Source organism: Coturnix japonica, chromosome 13, assembly GCF_001577835.2.
Source record: "Coturnix japonica isolate 7356 chromosome 13, Coturnix japonica 2.1, whole genome shotgun sequence".
NCBI lineage: Eukaryota > Metazoa > Chordata > Aves > Galliformes > Phasianidae > Coturnix > Coturnix japonica.
In genome coordinates, this window is record NC_029528.1 from 7451210 (window position 1) to 7469045 (window position 17836).

Consider the following 17836-nt stretch of genomic DNA (forward strand, 5'->3'; position numbering starts at 1 on the left):
TCTTTTGCGTGCTCAGCAATACTGACAAAATCCTGTGGAGTCTGAAACTTCTACAGAGACTGAAAATGATATGCTATCAGACCTAGCTGTGCTACATCCCAACTGCACACAGTGTTTTGATATTGTGAATCTGACCACCTTCAATCATCATTTTAGATGGGCGTTTAACTGGATAGGCTTATCGCAATTGATTCCACAGTTTCCTCAGAGATTTAAAACCTTGCATAGCAAACTGAAAGTAATACTAAAAACCTGACTGGCAAGAACATCATCTTTAGTTATTTCATTCATCAAAATACTGTTAAGGTGTTTAATGGCCTAGAACTCTTAATATCAGGGCAAATATCAAAAACTGAGTCATTCCCAAAATAGCACAAGGAATCTCTAAACTTAAGCTCCAAAAGCTCAAATGCTAACCTAACATAAATTCTCCCAACTTTGGAATTGTCACATTTAAATCCAAGAAATACGTGGATAAAGTACCTGTGCATGTGATGGTGGGAGTCCTCTTCTTATATAAACACCAAAAAGAGCATCCTTCCCTAGGGATATGTTGAACTTCAGGAACTGTGGCTGGCTGATATGGATCTGAGAACGCCAAAAGACTCCAGGGGGCACTTCTTGGGTGACCTTGCGGCCAACTTCTGTTTCTCCACTATCTATGCTGCTATTCCTAGTGACCCACGGTCCTATAAAATAAAAATCAAAACAAAGGTATAGATCAACTACAAATCAGATGAGATAACTGCTTTTAATAAAGGCATTTTTAGCAGTGGCACTCAAGATTAACATCTGAAGCAATGCTGCTGTTTAAATCAAACAGCGACTTTCCTAATTTCATTCAATCTGTTGCTGTTTCAATAAATAAAGGAAGTATTTGGTCCGTATATGCCAAGAAAGAAGGCTTTGAACCTGTTTCTGTGGAGCATCTACAATCTTCTAATTCCTCTGAACCTTCAATTCTGTGACTGCTTAGAGAGCCATTTAAGCACACAGAAATCTCCTTTTGCTCTTTTCAGCTGCCTTCTATGCAACCAGCATGTAAAAAAATTTCAGAAAGGTGAACTGAAGGTATAATTTCAATCTTAATGAACTGATTGCAAATTTTATTACTATTGCTTTATATAGCAAAGCAGTCCAATAAATCCCAGCTCACAGACAATAGAGTTGGTAGAAGAAATGAAATGCACAGAAAAGGATTCAGAGAACAGTTTCTATACTATAACATGCATCTTCTTATTCTTTCAAATACGTTAGTATAGCTCAATTCACATCCTTTTAATTCTCCCTGTCTGAAGCAGTGAGACGATCTATCTATAGGTCTCTCTCTTCCCCATGGATATTTGCAGGGTTAGCTAAAATCCATCTTCTGATGGTTCCTCAGCATGCATTATTGAAGCAAAGATACAAGGCCCTTCTGGTTGAGTGCTCTGGCTTCCAGCCCATGAAATAGCCTTTAAAACTTGGTGTGAATCTCTTCTGCTTGGCAGCTGATCAGGATGGCTCTGAGGTTACACATTTCAAACACGGGCTGTGATAGGTGAAGAGTTCTCAGTGCTTCCAAGCTACAGCATACAACATTTCATTTTGTGCCCTATATCCCCAAGTGACCTGGTGATAAGTCCGTTTTTTTTTTTTTTTTTAATTATTATTCTAAGACCAGAAAAACAGAGCTTTCTGTTGCCATCACAGAAGTCTAAAGGTATGATTAATATCACTATTGATACATACTGGATGGTTCATACCTCAGTTTTCATTAAAAGCTCAGCTGCTTACTTCATGTTTTTGTCATTTTCCATAAATGGCATGTATGGCAAGTTATTGCTGAAATGTTTTCCAGCACTGCATGAATGTAACAGGATGGCACAGAATGACATTTAATTCCAGCAGGTTAGTACACAACAGCTTTTCTGCCCTGGCTATTTTTAATTGAGAGAGCTGCAATAGCACTGTTTCATTTCTGGTTCCAAATTATCTGTTAGCAGCACTTACACTTGTATGTAATGAAACAGATACGTTGGCAGTGTCTTCAACTGCTATGCCAGTGTTTGGTAAATTTTCTCTTTTCATTTTCTATGCTAATAGATCAATCAAACGTATTTATCATTACAGCACTTAAACCAATGAGAAAGATGCAAAGACAGCCTGCATAGTTGCTGACTAATTAGTAAGTCCTGACTCTTTCTACAGACATTCGCACTTAAAGAGAAACCTTCAAAGAAAAAGCTATTTATAAGGAGTATGAAAATAAGCATTACTGTTCAGATAAAGGCTGAATAAGGAGTAAAGGCGAGAAGATCAATAACACCAGTACCACTTCCAACATTATGAATCTATTCACACATCAATGAATAATCTGAATTGTATACTTTCCAATCCGGTTGATTTCATGACTGCAACAAAGTTGCTTCAGTCCACCAACTCCAGTGCAAATCTTTGACAAATGGAAAACTGAAATCAGTAGATGAAATCTACTGAGCCAGATGTAAAACAGGTGTGAATCTGTAGCTCAACGTTGCCTCACCTCACAGGTGACAATATCCTGAATGTCAAACTTAAAGAAAACAGAAAAAGACTTTAAAAAACACTTCATTTTTCTCTTGAAAATAATGAAGTTTCAGTGTTCAAACTGTTTAACATGGCAGTTAAGAGCATCAAACTAGTAATGAATAATCAGACTAAAGACAAGTCTAGTGCTCCTAAAACTACTGCAATTATTCAGTTTGGTTAGGCATGATTTTCAGAAGCATCTCCCCACAGATGTTATTTTCTCGCTCTACTACATGGGTGACCTACTTTCTACTTGTCCAAACCACTCCTTCCAGAATATTGCAGCGTTTCAAGAAACTCCACTTAGGAATTCCTAAGGACTGTGACAGCTGGAGGAGTTCAACGCAGCAGAGAATTTTACAAGTGAGTTACACGAGCATTTATCAAGGGATAAACACGTGATGAAGATAGACTTAACCCCCTCAAAAAACAGACAAACAACAACAACAACAAAATAAAAACCAACAAAGAATGGAATGGATGGATGATTTGTTAGTGTCAAGTCTTCATTTTTGGAGTAAAGGATATCTCCACTCTGCATCCAGCCTGTGCCATGAGCATGTGAAATACAGCTGCTGCCTTCTGTCTGGAACGTTGAAAGAGACCTTTACTTTCAATTTTAAGAACTTCATGCAAGAATTCCTGTTTTTATGCCTCTAGGTTATAACACTGAAGTTCTGAGACTCACAAATGTTTGTAGTCATGTCAAAATACTCTCAGCTAACTTCTTGTGAAGGTTTAAGTCCAGCAAGCAGAGCCCTTGAGACTATGCATTACTGAATATATTTTAATAAATTCCTGCTGAATTAGTCTCCCATCGTTACAAAACACAACACAGACAAAAGCATCTTGGCAGGACTTCTTGCTTTGTCACAGCCAGAGCACCGAGCTGGTCATCATTGTGACACTCTAAGATGAATAGCTGTAAAACTAATATTAATCATCTACTAAAACCTCTCACTTGTAAGAGTAATACATTCACAGAAAAAATAGCATGGGAAGGGTCAAAACACTGCCTGCATTGTGTTCCTTACACCACAAATTAGAAACAAAGGAATGAAACACAAAGCACAGATGGCCACTGACCCACCTCTGAGCCAACTGACTTCAGCTTACTTTTGTAAAACTTAAGAAGCAGAACACCACTATCCCAGCTTTATATTTACAAGAGCTTTGTTGCACTAACAGCTTCACTTAAGAACTTTGTCTCCAGAGACTCTTAAAAGTAAAACTCTTTTATAGCTTCCTTCAGTCTTCACCTCTTAATGCAGAGCATGCATCTTTCCACCCGATTCGCTCCCTCCAGCTATTTTTAGAAGCTTTTCCATTTTGATGGACCACTGCAGATCATATTCAAAGAACATAAACTGCAGTTAAGTGAAGTCACAGATGTGACAGGCTGACAAATCTGAGAAGAAAGACCAAACCAAAGAACTCGTATTACTGTGAGGAAATAAACCCCCAAATCATTATCTCTGCTGTGGGTGGCTGTCTTAGAGTTTTATTTATTCCATAACTCTATGGATACTTGATTTTCTCCCCTGTGATTTCCTCTCTATAAACATCTGCAAAAAGAGAGTTTTAAAAACATACTTCTTCTCCTTACCCAGGGGAGTCATTTCAATCTCTCAGTCAAACATATATTTATCAACTAAATAACACTTATTCATTTAAACTGCTGTGTTATTTACCCAGTCGAATTACTATTTTGGCATATACAACTGAAAAGACTGTTTTAGCGCTTGAGTATGTTTGCCTTTGAAGCTATCAGACAGGCGATACATGACAACAGCAAGGCAAACTCCCCCACTTGTCAGCTGGCCTCATCTTTGAGCTGGAGGTCAGTCTCAAGGTGGCAGCTGATATGACATGCCCATTCAGCCTTTAATTTAAATTACATCAAGCAGTGTCAGCCATGCAGCAGAACTGCACCGACAGTGAGACGAGAGGAACTCCGGGTTTATAGGCTGCCCTGACACACCAGAGTAAAAAAAAAATAAATAAAATAATAAAAAAAAAAAAAAAAATTACATCTGGCTACCACCAGTGTCCTGCTATGGGCATCACATTCAAACAGCAATTACTTCAGTCCTTTGATTACATGACTTTCTATCAGAGATGGCTGCAAAATGTGTCTTGATAATATGTCTGAAAAATATCCGGCAAAAGAACCATTCCAATACATCCATAATGAACTACCAGAACAATCTGAATAACCTCAAATTAATTACAAGGAATAAATATCAGCACACTGGTTAAAGAGCTTTCTCCTTCACTTCTCTTCCAGTACCTCTCCACTCCTTTGCTGCAGGTACAGCTTTCTTGCCTTTCTATCTAACTTTGTTTTCTATCTAACTTTGTTTTCTGTTTTCATCTAACCAGAGATTTTTACAGCTGACCCAGAATTCCAAAGAGCTGTATGGTATCGCTGTGTAATCACTCAATATAGAACACAAATATACGTAAGCATTCAAAAAATGCATTCCACTGATTTTCTGCCAAAAAAACAAATGATGATAATTAATAAAGTTTTTAATGGCAGACATTTTTCTTCATATAAGTTTGTTATTCATATGACCAGGCAATTCTTGTTATTTCAGTACTGAGAAAAAATAAATCCATCGGTATTATGCATTACTATCTCACCTATTAATTCCTCTGTGAACTTACGCTTCAAAATACCGGCTGCTAATACCTAGGAGCCAAGTGCAAAATGGGTGAAGTAGATTGACCGCTGGTGCAAAACAAATTCCCACAACTATAATAATGTAAGAAGCCAGGAAATGAGGGTTTGTCTGCAGAAGCTGCTATGACACTTGAACTTCAGTCACGCTGAAGATGCTGAGGTAATAATGAGCTCTATTTAGTGAAGAGGAAGGAAGCTCCTGAATTTGTATGAGCTTCCAGGAGCCCAGCAAAACAGCATCTGAAACAAAATCAGCACCAGGATTGTTGGCCAGGACAGCGTATTTCTGTTGTGCTGAAAGAAATTCTGCAAAGGAACCATCTGCTTAAGACCACTGCTCTGCCTCAGCTGCAGCCAAGCAATCTGGCCCTGCGGTTGGAGTTAAGAAACCTCTCTCTGCTGCTCTGATACACCCAGAAATGTAGGCACATTTTCACATTCCCATGGGCACAGCTTCACAAGACTTGCTGTTTTCAGAATCAAAAGCAAATTATAACTGAAATGAAACGAAGAGCTGTTAGTTCCCAGCGCCAAGCAAAGAACATACTAGCATGGATTACTACATCACCACAATAGTCATCTCTGATGGTGTATAATACAGCTCACCAAGTAGCTCTGAACACAGCCGCTCACACCATCATCATCAACACAGTCGCAGCGAGCAGAAAAAATTCCTCTTCTGCTCTGCTGAACTCAGCCATAGCCTTTGCTTATGCTAAGGCAGCCCTGGAGACTGGTGTATTTTCAGAAGACCGCATCTGCCACCCTTCACAGGGTCCACATGACTATTTCTGCTAACAAGTTAATTAAGATCTAAGTTACATTAGCCACTGAAGTATTTAGTAAGATTAATCCACCTGGAAAATGACGGCATGTCTTGATTAAACTGAATGAAGATAACGGAAGTGACATTTAAAATACATTGATTGTTATTACATTTTGATCTGTTCAGAGTGTCTAAAAGGAAGCAGTGGAAACCAAAGATACATGCTGTTCACACTGCTAAGAGCTCTGAGCTCTGGTTTGTTTTTCTTTTGTTAAATCTTTCAATTTTCTGCAGCATGACAGACATATCCCCCAGTCCTGATACTCCCTGATGACCATGGCATTTTCAGAGTCATTGTTCCCAGCACTCAGGTGAGGGACCAACTTATTTCACCTGAGCCCCAAGCAATGTGTAAAGTAAAGATTCTTCTAATCTGGAGTATTTCTAATTCCTTTAATGCTGCCCATCCGCTGCTCTGATAATAAAAATACTTTAAATGTTTACAAATCACTGCTGTATGCAAACCCTTCAACCCTCTCTCAACATAATTTGGAGGGAGATGAAGACAAGCTACCCAGCTTCACAATGACTGCACCTTCAGTTTTCCATATCAGTGCAAAGCAGATTTCTGCTAAATGAGCAGAATTCCACTTTTTAGTCTCCCTAGATCTGATACGTTTTACGCATCCATCTCAAGCAAGTAAGTTCAGACCAGAAGACAGTGTAAAATGTAACAGACTTAAATTTCTGCATTTTGTTGTTGCCAATGTTCCAATTAGTGAACATATTTGAAGTAACCAAACTGATCTTTCCTTGCCCATAACTGCCTTCGGTATCTTTTAAAACACTTACTTCTAGGGTCAATTCTGTACTTTGTTTTTCAGCTTTATGAAGCCTTAATTAAGCAAATCATAAAGTAAAAAAATATTAAAGAACTTTCTGATTTGTGTTTTTACATAGCAGAATATCTGATTAATTTGTGAGTACACCAAAGACAACATATCAAACAATAGGAGAAAAATCTCTACAGTACACTGCAGTTGGGATTGCAGCTGGAGCTACTCAGGATAGCTCCACATGAATTACACTTATCTTAGGTGCACACTGAAATGATTAAAGTAGACTTTTATAGTACATTCTGTCAATTAGAAAGGAAACTGCACATACCGTCAGGAAATGTGACCAGTCTGTTACATGATTTTAAATTTAGACTATACACATAGCACAGGCTAACAGAATCTGGGCAGACAAAAGCTCTGCAAGGTCACTTAGTTCACCTGTTGGTGAAGAAATGACTGTTCCCAAACACTCAAACACTTTCTTTTTCCCCTTTTCCTCCTCTAGACCACTCCAAAATCCTAACATCATCCCTGTGTAATACTAATAGACCAACAAGGCTTCACTCTCAGATTTTTTTTGTTATAATGCCTATCGCATCCCTGTAGCAATTCCATGATTCCAAGCCAGCACCAACTTTAGCTTTTTAACGCACTACGAAGGACTACTACCTTACCACATCCATTAAGAAAGTAAAATCTCATTAACCGGTTGATCAGTCTAAATCAGCACAGCTATGAAAGCCTAAAGGCAAAGGGAATCATCCTTGGTTTTCTTATGGTCAGAGCACGGTGAACTTCACCTGTGGTTTTACAGCAGCACTGAGCACTTTTCTGCCCATCTCATTCTCTTGTTCCTTCCAGACAACCCCAGCACCAGCAACATGTAGCGTGCAATTACAAAAATAATGCACAATTGTGCTTCCTTAAGAATGAATTTTGTTTTCATTCCGATAAGAAAACGTGGTAATAATGTAATTCACGTTTCCCTTAAATTGCATTTTTATTATTTCTTACCCAAATTCAGCCTTTTAATAAGGAACAAGCAAATCAAATTGAAATATCTGCCTCTTTTTCCCCGTCTGAATTGCTCTTCCTTAAAATGCCTTACTTGCTGAGTAGGCACAGCTTGTGTTTAAGTGGCTGTTTTCAGACTAGGGGTTAAAGGTTTCTTCGGGAGAGCCGTGTTTTCAAAAGAATGGCTTCATCCTGAGCTGTGTCAATTATAAAAAGGTCACTCTCCACAGCCAGCGTCCTGAAAATGGTTGTTGTGTTAAAAGCTGTCAGAGGCTTTCCTAAAAACTGCTGGGGTAGCAATATGAACTTGCACATAATATGAACATAATGTGAACGGCGAGGTAGAAAAACTTTCCGCTCTTCCCTGCCACAAGAATGTCTGTTTTAGATATTCCTTGTGCTCACCCAAGCCTGTCATTCCCATTACTCCTCTGTGGAAGATTACTTAGCTAAATGTTTTCTCCTTCCTCCTACAAAATTATCAACATTTCAGGAAGCTTCTACAGAATGTCAGAAGAAAACTTTTCCAACACGCTCTGAAGAAGCCCAACTGCAGCAATTTGAGACATAACTAGCAGCGCTGCCTCCTGTCTCCTCCACAGGAAGCTACCAATCCCCAACAGCCGGCATCTCTGTCTCTCGAAATGCGCAATGCTAATTAGAGCAGGGTTGGGATGCACTGCCAGAATTTGCACTGAAGTGCCCCAGGCAGATGAGAACATTCAGATTCAACAATTCTGCTGCCCTACATTTGGGCAGAGATGGCAACAAAAAGCTGCAGGGGAGGGAATTTGGAAATCTGTTAAACACTGCAGTTGTCTGCTAAGTGACCATAATTGAGGTCCCAGGCTCTTCAGGTTCCTGCCTCAAACCATAGGGTCTCTCACCTGTGCGCAATCTGGAAAGAGTTCAGCAGTAATAAAAGCGTTCTGCCAGGTACTTAGGGATGTGCTACTCATCCACTGCGTGACCTACAGTAGGAGGTGGAAGCCAAGCCAACAAGCTTCTGTCTGAAAACCTGCAGTTGTCTTGCCACAACAAGGACGTCGCATTCCAACAAAAGGAGGAAGCCAAAGCTGCTGCCTCCACAGAAAACAGAAAGAAGCAGAAGTGCAGCAAGTCTCACCTTGCTGCACAGCGCTCTGTGGGCACGTGGAGCTGGACGGCTCCGTTCTGCCTCACTGCTGCTCTTCTGGTAGTAGCCAAGGAAAGCCTCTCTTTTTAAATATATATATATATATATAGATGCTTTTATAGTCTAAGAAAGCAGTTCTGCTCGCAGCCGCAGCCCATCATGCGCTGCACGGCCCGGGGCCGATCCCCGCAGCTCACCTCTGCCTGCAGGTGGCGCCGCCGCTCCGTCCTCCGCTCCAGCCGCTCCCGGCCGCAGCCCGTTGCTGAAGGTGTGTCCGTCCGCGGGCTGCAGCTGCCAGTTGAGCCCCAGGAGATGCATCGCTGCCGGAGACACAAAGCGGAGCAGTGAGGCCGCTGCACGCGGACGGGGTGGGGAAGGAAGGGGGAAAGGGGTAGATACAGCTGATTGCAATTAAACGGCTTTCTGCTAAACGCTACGGCGTGCTCAATAAAACAGTAATAATATGGCAACAACAGCAAAAGATCAAAATAGAAAAACCCGATGACTCCCACAAATCTGTTCCGTTCGTTGCTTTATCGGCCAGCAGATCAGGTCAAACCCTGGCAGGCACGGGGACCGCTCTCGGAAACAACACGGTGCTGCCCCACGCTTATATTGTGCGTGATAATACATTCACTGATTGTAAAATCAGCTTTAGCTGTGCGTATACTAATGACGTGCAATTATTTCACGTTTATTACAACGTATTTAAATCAACACGTTTAATAGCTTCTGTCTTAATTTTGCAGGTTACGCTTCCCCGACAAACCCAGCTCTCCCAGTGCTCAGACAGAACACAAGGAGCTGCGCTGCCTCAGCCGCTCCCGGCAGTGTGGGCAGCCCGGACCCACACGTACAGCAGAGGCCACGTAGCCACAGCCGGAGCTGAGGACTCTGGAGTGGGAGTTGCAGCACCTTCACAACAGCCTGAGCTATAGGCACAGCAGCGGGGGCTAATTGAATAACTCCTGTGCATAATGCATGAGACTTGACAGGTCTGAATCACTCAGCTGTGGATTTATGTGCATCTTCAACTTTGTATAAACAGAAGCTACCTGAATACATCTCCATACTTCCATCATATTATCCTCGTGGCATCCTCCTGCTGCAGAGTAGAGGTGGAGGACTGAAAAGGCCACTGTGCTGTTTCCCTTCGCTTTCTGTGTGCTCCATCCTGCTCACTCACTCACTCCCCACACCCAAAACTCAGTTATATGCTGCAGTGGTGTTTGAGGAGATGTGCTGTCAGCTGGCAGAGAACACGAACATTATAACAATGGGTACCACCAGCGTCCCTTCCTGCAGTGTCAGACCCACAAGAGGTAACGTGCAGCTCACCCGCACTGTGCTGTGGATAGGAGCAGCAGTTCATAGTGCTCGATGCACCATCAGACACATCACACAGCACACGGATCCACAATGTGACTGATCCATACACATATTCTTAACAGTGAAGAAAAATAACCAGGTATGAACCTGAAATGATGCTGAGCTGAGCAACAATCAGAATTTATTTCTATGGAATAGAAACAAAATCCTGGAAAGTTTACAAAAAAGTTTTATCAGATCAAATGTTTCATTCAACTACAACTTCTTCTGCTTTGCCAAAACAAACAGTTTAAAGGGCTTTTCAGCCTAATCTCAAGCGATTGATTTTCTCTTCAGCACAGCAGATCTCAAATAGCAGGCACATCACTGCCTGGCCCCGCTGAGGGCAGACACTGCATGGCAGCACAGGGCCGGACTGCAACTTGCTGCCACCAGGCGTCCTGCTGAGCCTCTCCCCTAAGCAAAGGGTTACGCCTCTCCCCTAAGCAGAGCCATAGATGAGGATCTACACAGGCTCATGTATCCATTTCTTGATCCCTATCCTTCCAGTAAGACAAGTGCAATCATAAACGTGAGGAGTGTTCATCTTCCACGAAGAGCACAGTGTGAAAAGTATGTCATGGGGGCCTGCGGGGAGAGCTCCGTGTTTGTACGGCACATATCAAGCCTGAAGAGAAGCTAAGCAGCAAGAACAAGGAGCTACCTATTCCCTCTTGCTTCGACATGACACGAGATGGGGAATTTATATGATTAACCTTTTGTTCTGTTAACCACAAAAAAAAAAAAAAAAAAAAAAAAAAAAAAAAAAAAAAGCCTGCAGCAAAGCAGTAAGCAGAAGCCCATTTAATTAGAAATACTGGGATCCACTCACAAGCTGAGTGCTTGTCGGGCTCTGAACACATGTTCTCACTCCTGTGGCTCTCTGTCCACCAGCCAGCCGAGCTGGGACAGGCAGTCAGACCCATAAGCTGAGACAGACTGCATGGCTGGCACTCCCAGCCATGGCCTCGCGGATCATCAAGGGGAGCACTGCTCATCCACACCAGCCCACTTACTTAGACACAGTTGCTGAGCTGCACATTTGGTCTACAGACTAACCCTTCAGAAGAAGTGCCATTTTATATTATGGGTACGATGCATTTATAAATTACAGTTCTGTATGTTTCTTGGTGTTTAATTGCATTTGTTTGCTTTCCTCCTCAATGTTTAAGCACATTCTCCATGTTCTGGCTTTGAATTTCAAACACTGAGCTTGTCACAGTTTATCTGGTTCATTTAACACTAACACAAGCAACTCAGGAGACTGAATTGTACATTTATATTCCCTAACGATGAGACTACAGCAACACATGAAATGAAACCACTGAAATTTAGGTAAAAAAAACAAAAACAAAACACACCAAAATCAAAACAAACACAAGAAACCAGTCTTACCACAGCAACACATGCACAGATAGTGAAAGCACATAAAACTGGAAGCTAAAGCTGCATGTCCATCAAGAACAAAAGCACAGAGCTAGTTTAGCACTAAAGGTGGTAGAGCTGTCAGGTATCGATCTAAGACTTGCATATGGTACAGGTTACCAGAGTGAATCACACCTTATTTTAAGAAATCCCCAAAGGCAAACAGATTCCCAGACAAATGACAAAATTTGCATGTGAAACTTTCTTGAATGTTCTCTAAGACTCCTTTAGTTGGACCTGTCTTTGTGGCCATAGCCCCATTTTTCACATCAGTCAGAGCTCAGTGTAATGGACAACATTTTCCAAGCTAGGAAAGCTCTCTGTCCTCCCTTGGTGCACATTTGTCTAAAATGGAAGACCTTTGGTCTTTTCATTCACTGCTGTACTATAACAGAGTCTGCCAACAGGATGGAATCAATTTCTGCACTTAGACCTTCCCTCTCCTGTACTCCTGAAAGGGAGGAATACACAGATGAACGATCATCACGTTTCCCATTCTTCCTGCATTTTCCCAGTTAAGGACTGGGAGATACACATCACTTGCTTTATCAGGAAATTCAGTATTCCCAAAGTGACTCAAAAGTTGGGAAGATTATAAATGTGTCCAGAATAATGAGTGTTTCCAAATAGTAACTTCCCAAGTTGCCTTATTTTTCAGTGACAACAGTATGGTTTCTTTTTCCAGAGTGAGAAATTCGGGGCTACATGATAAAGTTCTCTGAAAATTTCAATTCAGCATCCAAGTACGTAAAAAGAGAAGGTCAGACATTGAATCAAACGGGAAAAGTGAGTAAGGCATATTGCCATGACACCTCAGAGACAACCCAAAACCAGAGGTTGGGACATCAGTGGGGAAAAGTACTTATCTGCTCTGCTTTTTCATCAAGACATCCACTTCTGGATTCTGGTAATAAGTTATGAGGTTATTTGACTTTTATGTGACCCAACGCAGCTTTTCCTACACATATACATCACTCCTTGGTGTATTTCTGTGTCCCCAAGTTCCTTGACATGCTTGATGTATTTTTATCCCCTACACTGTACCATGGCACATCCTCTACCCATCTACCAGCCCAGACACACTAAGTGATGTTTAGATCAACACATCACAGGCAAACCTTTGAATTTCTATGCCACAAAGCATTTCCTAGAAGTGGTGTGATTTTTAGGTACCCCAGGGCATAAGCTTCAGTACATCTAAATGAGCTGGGAATGCAGCATATGAAATGTATGAAATGGCAAACAAAGCTTGTTTTTCACTTTGCACTTCTCAACCTTGTGCAGCTATTCACCAGCACAACAGTAAATACCCACTTTAATTATGAGCAAAGAAATCTATGATTATGAGAGAAGCATTTTAAAAAATATCTTGCTAGAGATTTCAAAAACACAAGAGATGAGATTTCAGCCATTACATTTTAAGCAAGACATCTAAGTGCAGGTTAAAAACGTCTCTAGGCTGCCAGCTCTACTACTAACAATCCTAAAGATCTCGTGTAAAATATTTGGACGTACTGATCATTGTCTCCTCTACTTGTGAGCACTCAGTTCTTTGCAGCAAAGCTTAAAATACAGTTTTAAACATATATCTTGATTTAATATTAATATTGTTGAATTTATACAAAAAGCATGGCTTCTTGGCTGTGACCACTACGTTCAACAATGAATGGAGAGTCCACTTCCAAAGCCATGAATTCTCAGGAAATCACCTTAATCATCATTTGGAAATTCCATTTAAAGCACTACCAAAATGCACAACTTCAGAAGCCACAGCTCTCACTGTTTTCAACAGAACAATAGGCATTTCTGGATTGCGGCTAAAGAACCCACAAAGAACCATTTTTCTTCTGTCTTACTTATCCCATATAATGCTGAACATGATATCTTGCTCCTTAGTATTGCTTTTCTTTTTGTTTTAATTTACATTTTTAAGAAGAACTTCACTAACCACACTGCTGCTTATTTCTATATCTTCGTACATTTTTGTTTTTAAATTTCTCCATCTGTTGAATTAAACTGATATTGTTGTTCATTTACATTTCTATTTTCTATACATAAATGTGTCTGACCTCTTCACTAGTTTTACTTAAATGATAATCATAATCTTGAATTTCTTCTGATCTTCCAAAGAGAAGCTCAGTCTGTCTTTTGGACTACTAGAAATATCTTAAGGAATACTTACTTATCCATCAGGCTTATGAATTGACACGGGTAACACAAACCAGGCTGCAAGTTCTACTTGCCTTTCTGCAGCTGCTGAGAGAATACAACTCTATCTTCCCCTATATAAGAGTGGTCTTATAAATATCATCACAATAAAACTTGAAATTTGATGCCTTGCTTTCCAGGACATAAGCAGAAGGAAACTGGACTAGATTATCTTGTAGGTCCTTTCCAACCTTGTCATTTTATGATTCTACAAAACCAAGGCAGACTCTTATTTCTGCCTCTGCACTCTGCAGTGCTGGTGCTTGCTGAAAACAAGGGCAGCACAGCACTCCCCTTCATGGCAGAAATGTCAGGCATGCTCTGTTTCCTCACCAGGGTGACACAGGGATAGAGTGCCTTTCTGAAAACACAATGGAAAGTTGACTTCAACAATCTCACCCATAGCAAAGCATTCCTCAGGCATAATTTCACCCTCAGCATGTAAACTCTTCTAGATAATAAATTGTTTAGGACAGGGCTCTTGCTTTATGAAGCATTTCTAACCCCAGAAGCATTCTATAGAAATACCATAAAAAAATCTATGAATGTGTGTGTTGTTATAATAGGCCAAACTTCCACTGAGATTTACTAATTGCTTTCATTTGAATAAATGTTACTGATGATGAAACAGTAAAATGGAAGGAGAACCTTAAGATGTTTGATTGTCACTGTGTTCATAAGGAAGAAATGGGGGGGACCCAAAAAACCTTTTTCTTTCTTTTTTTTTTTTTTTAAATTTAAATTGTTCACACACTCCCTCCAAGCTAACTGATTTCTTTCCTCATGTACGTCAGTAAATTGAAAGGAATGAATTTTCAAAGCACAGCATGAAAGATATGCCCACAAATCCCATTAGTGGTAATGTGATTTGTCTGCTTATCTGCCATGCAATGCTTTGAAAGTTCATTCCTCTATAACCAACTTCAGCCTTTCTACTTCCAAAATACTTGAAAAGCTTACACACACACACTTGCTGTTACTTTTGGGGGTGGCAATGGGGAGCAGGAGTCTGGCTTCGATTTCTTGATTCCAAGGATAACAACAGAGGCTCCAACGGCAGGAACAGCAGTGCTACCTTGGATTGCACTCAGTTCCCCAGGCACTGTTCTGGCTGGGGCTGACAAAGAACTCTTATTTTATACTTTTTAACTTTTCTCATTTTGGTCCTGAAAACTGAAATGTTTTGATTTTGTGCCACTTTCTGAGAGACTTCTTTTTTTGTCACAAGAAGGAGAACGGTATTGCATGCTACCTTCACAATCTGGAATCTCACAACAAAGACCTTAAAGGGAGGCAGAATGCAGTGAACAATTCATTTATTCTCATGACAGCCCTTAGATTGTAGAGAGCATAGAAAACTGGCACAAGATTAATCAGTTCCTGAGAATGTGTAAAATGAACTCACTCCTTACGGCAATTTTAAGAGCCAAGGCTGCAGCCTTTTTGGTCTTGCATCTGAAAGAGGTGGTGCTAACTGATCAGAAAAGTGTTTGTATTTGTATTAATTACCACAGCATCTTTCAACCTAAAAGGTCCCACATCACACTGCAGAACATCCTCATCACCAGCACTGCCAAAACACCGCCACGTTTGAAAAAGGCTTACTGCAGCAGAACGGGATACTCTTGACATAATAGAAACCCTAATTTCTCAGAGCCACGGAGAGCATTTAATGTTAACACAAAGCAAACTGAATTCAGTTTTAATTCCACACCTAAAAGGCACCATTATCAAGAATGCAGTACTCTACTCTTTTCCAGGAGGAAGAACCTAGCTGAGATCTGAAACTGCAGTTTCAAGGAATTTAGACATAAACACACTCTCTTACAGCACTGACACACAAGAATTACACAGTCCATCTGGAATTACAACTTTACTTTTAATACTAACTCTAGTTCTGAGGGATATCATGTCAAACATTTACTGCACTATGTTCGTCTTTTGAAACTGCAACTGCTCTATCTCTGCAAACACGCTGAACGAGGCTCTGCTCATCTCACACTTCCAAAGCACTCAGACCTTGAACCAGCCTGATCGTTATCCATGCTGATTAACAAGTACTTTTTACCTTTACTGTTCTTTAGCATATACTGCATGAAATTGAACGATGTAACTATGAATGGCCAGAGTTCTGTCCTCAGAGCAAGAAAGAACAATTTCTCCAGACAGACAATATTCTTCCCTTAACAGAAATTACCCAGATTGGCCTAAATGAATCAGATGAGTGATAAAATGTAAGGTTCTACTCTCTACACAAAATAATTATTGAATTATTAAAAAGAAAAATTGAAAAAAAAAAAAAGATGAAAAATAAACATGATTTCTTCTCTAAGCTTCTCACTCATATTCAATACTATGTACTGTTTATGCTTCCTTCATGATATGCTTCAAAAGGTATATTTTAAACACAGCCTAAATTGCGCCTTGATATTAAGATACAATTACAGATTATATTTAGCACCGAGGCAGAATTGCAGTTGATACACGCTTTACAATGCTGACGTTTGTAATGCATTTGAAATTAAGAATTCTACTGATCCAGAATAGAAACATACATGACAAATAAAAGCATAGGTTTTATTTAACAGATGTCTTACACAAAGAAACAGTCAGGCCTTCTGACTACTATTCCCGTTTTTTAACAGTACCTCTTCAAAAAGAAGTAATTTAAAAACTGGTTTATAGTTATTTTTGAGAAAACATTTTATCTGTTCTCCTCACATGATTTCCACTAATCATTCCACCGAACAGGTTTTTACTGTAACTGAGATTGTAACACCCGAGATTGTAACACCTCTCCTACCAGGACGGGCTGAGAGCTGGGGCTTTGCAGCATGGAGAAGAGAAGGCTGCAGGGAGAGTTGAGAGCAGCCTGTCAGCATCTAAAAGAAGAACAGAGGGGACAGACTCTTCAGCTGGGTCTGCCATGATAGACAAAGGGAAATGGTTTCAAACCAAAAAAGAAGAGATTTAGGTTGGCTATAAGGAAAAACTCTTTTACAGTGAGGGTGGTGAGGCACTGGCATAGACTGCCCTGCAGACAGCCAAGGCCAGGCTGGATGGGGCTCTGAGCACCTGATGGAGCTGTGGATTTCCCATTTCTCTGCAGGGAGCTGGACTAGGTGACTTTTAAAGGTCCCTTCCAACTATGATTCTACTGTATTTTCAATCTTATGCTCTACTTTTGGTAGATTTCCAAGTTTGAGGCTTTCTTACTTATCCTCTATAGTAACCAACAGAGCAGAGACTGAAGGCTTTGCCCTCCTGCATCCGAGCCTCCTCATTGTCCTGCCTGGAATTCCAGAGCACGTGAGAAAGTTCGAGCTGCAAGTGAGGACTTGGCTGCAGGAAGATCACACCAAGGAGGAAGTACGTGAAGGATTAAAGAAATCAATGATAAGTTTATTCATACCAGGAATTTAGTTTTAGATCACAGCCTTATCTTTAAATTGCAGAGCTGCAAGTTTTCAAAATGCAGCAATAGACATTTTACAACAAATTTGTGTGTGCGTGTGTGAATATAGGATTAGCAGATAGATCACCAAAACATCCTCTTATACACTTTCAGTGGCCTATATAGCAATGAAGAGAAGCTTGCGTACCCATTTCAAGTCCTGAGAAACAAACCTGATGGCACAAGAGAGTACCTCAGTCCATTTAGGCACTGTGCATAATGGCAGATAATTAAATATAATTTAGATAGCTAAAACCTGCTTCAACTAGGGAACACCATCATAATATACACTTAATTAAATAATAGTAATTTTTATTATTTTCTTTATCTATTATACCTTAAATCTATTATACCTTTTATCATGAGTTTTTACGGCTGGCTCAATTTCATT

The 17836-nt window shown here is 40.3% G+C and overlaps 1 protein-coding gene across 16 annotated transcripts in view; it reads right to left on the minus strand.

Moving 5' to 3' along the window:
* Nucleotides 1-17836, minus strand: part of TENM2 (teneurin transmembrane protein 2) — a 1269291-nt gene that overhangs the window by 101445 nt on the left and 1150010 nt on the right. For all 16 annotated transcript variants that reach the window (XM_032447373.1, XM_015875932.2, XM_015875931.2 and 13 more), the window contains 2 exons: nt 9188-9310; nt 484-689 (listed from right to left, as the gene is read on the minus strand). In XM_032447373.1, coding sequence (XP_032303264.1) covers nt 484-689; nt 9188-9310 — 329 coding nt within the window. The remainder of the gene's footprint in view (nt 1-483; nt 690-9187; nt 9311-17836) is intronic.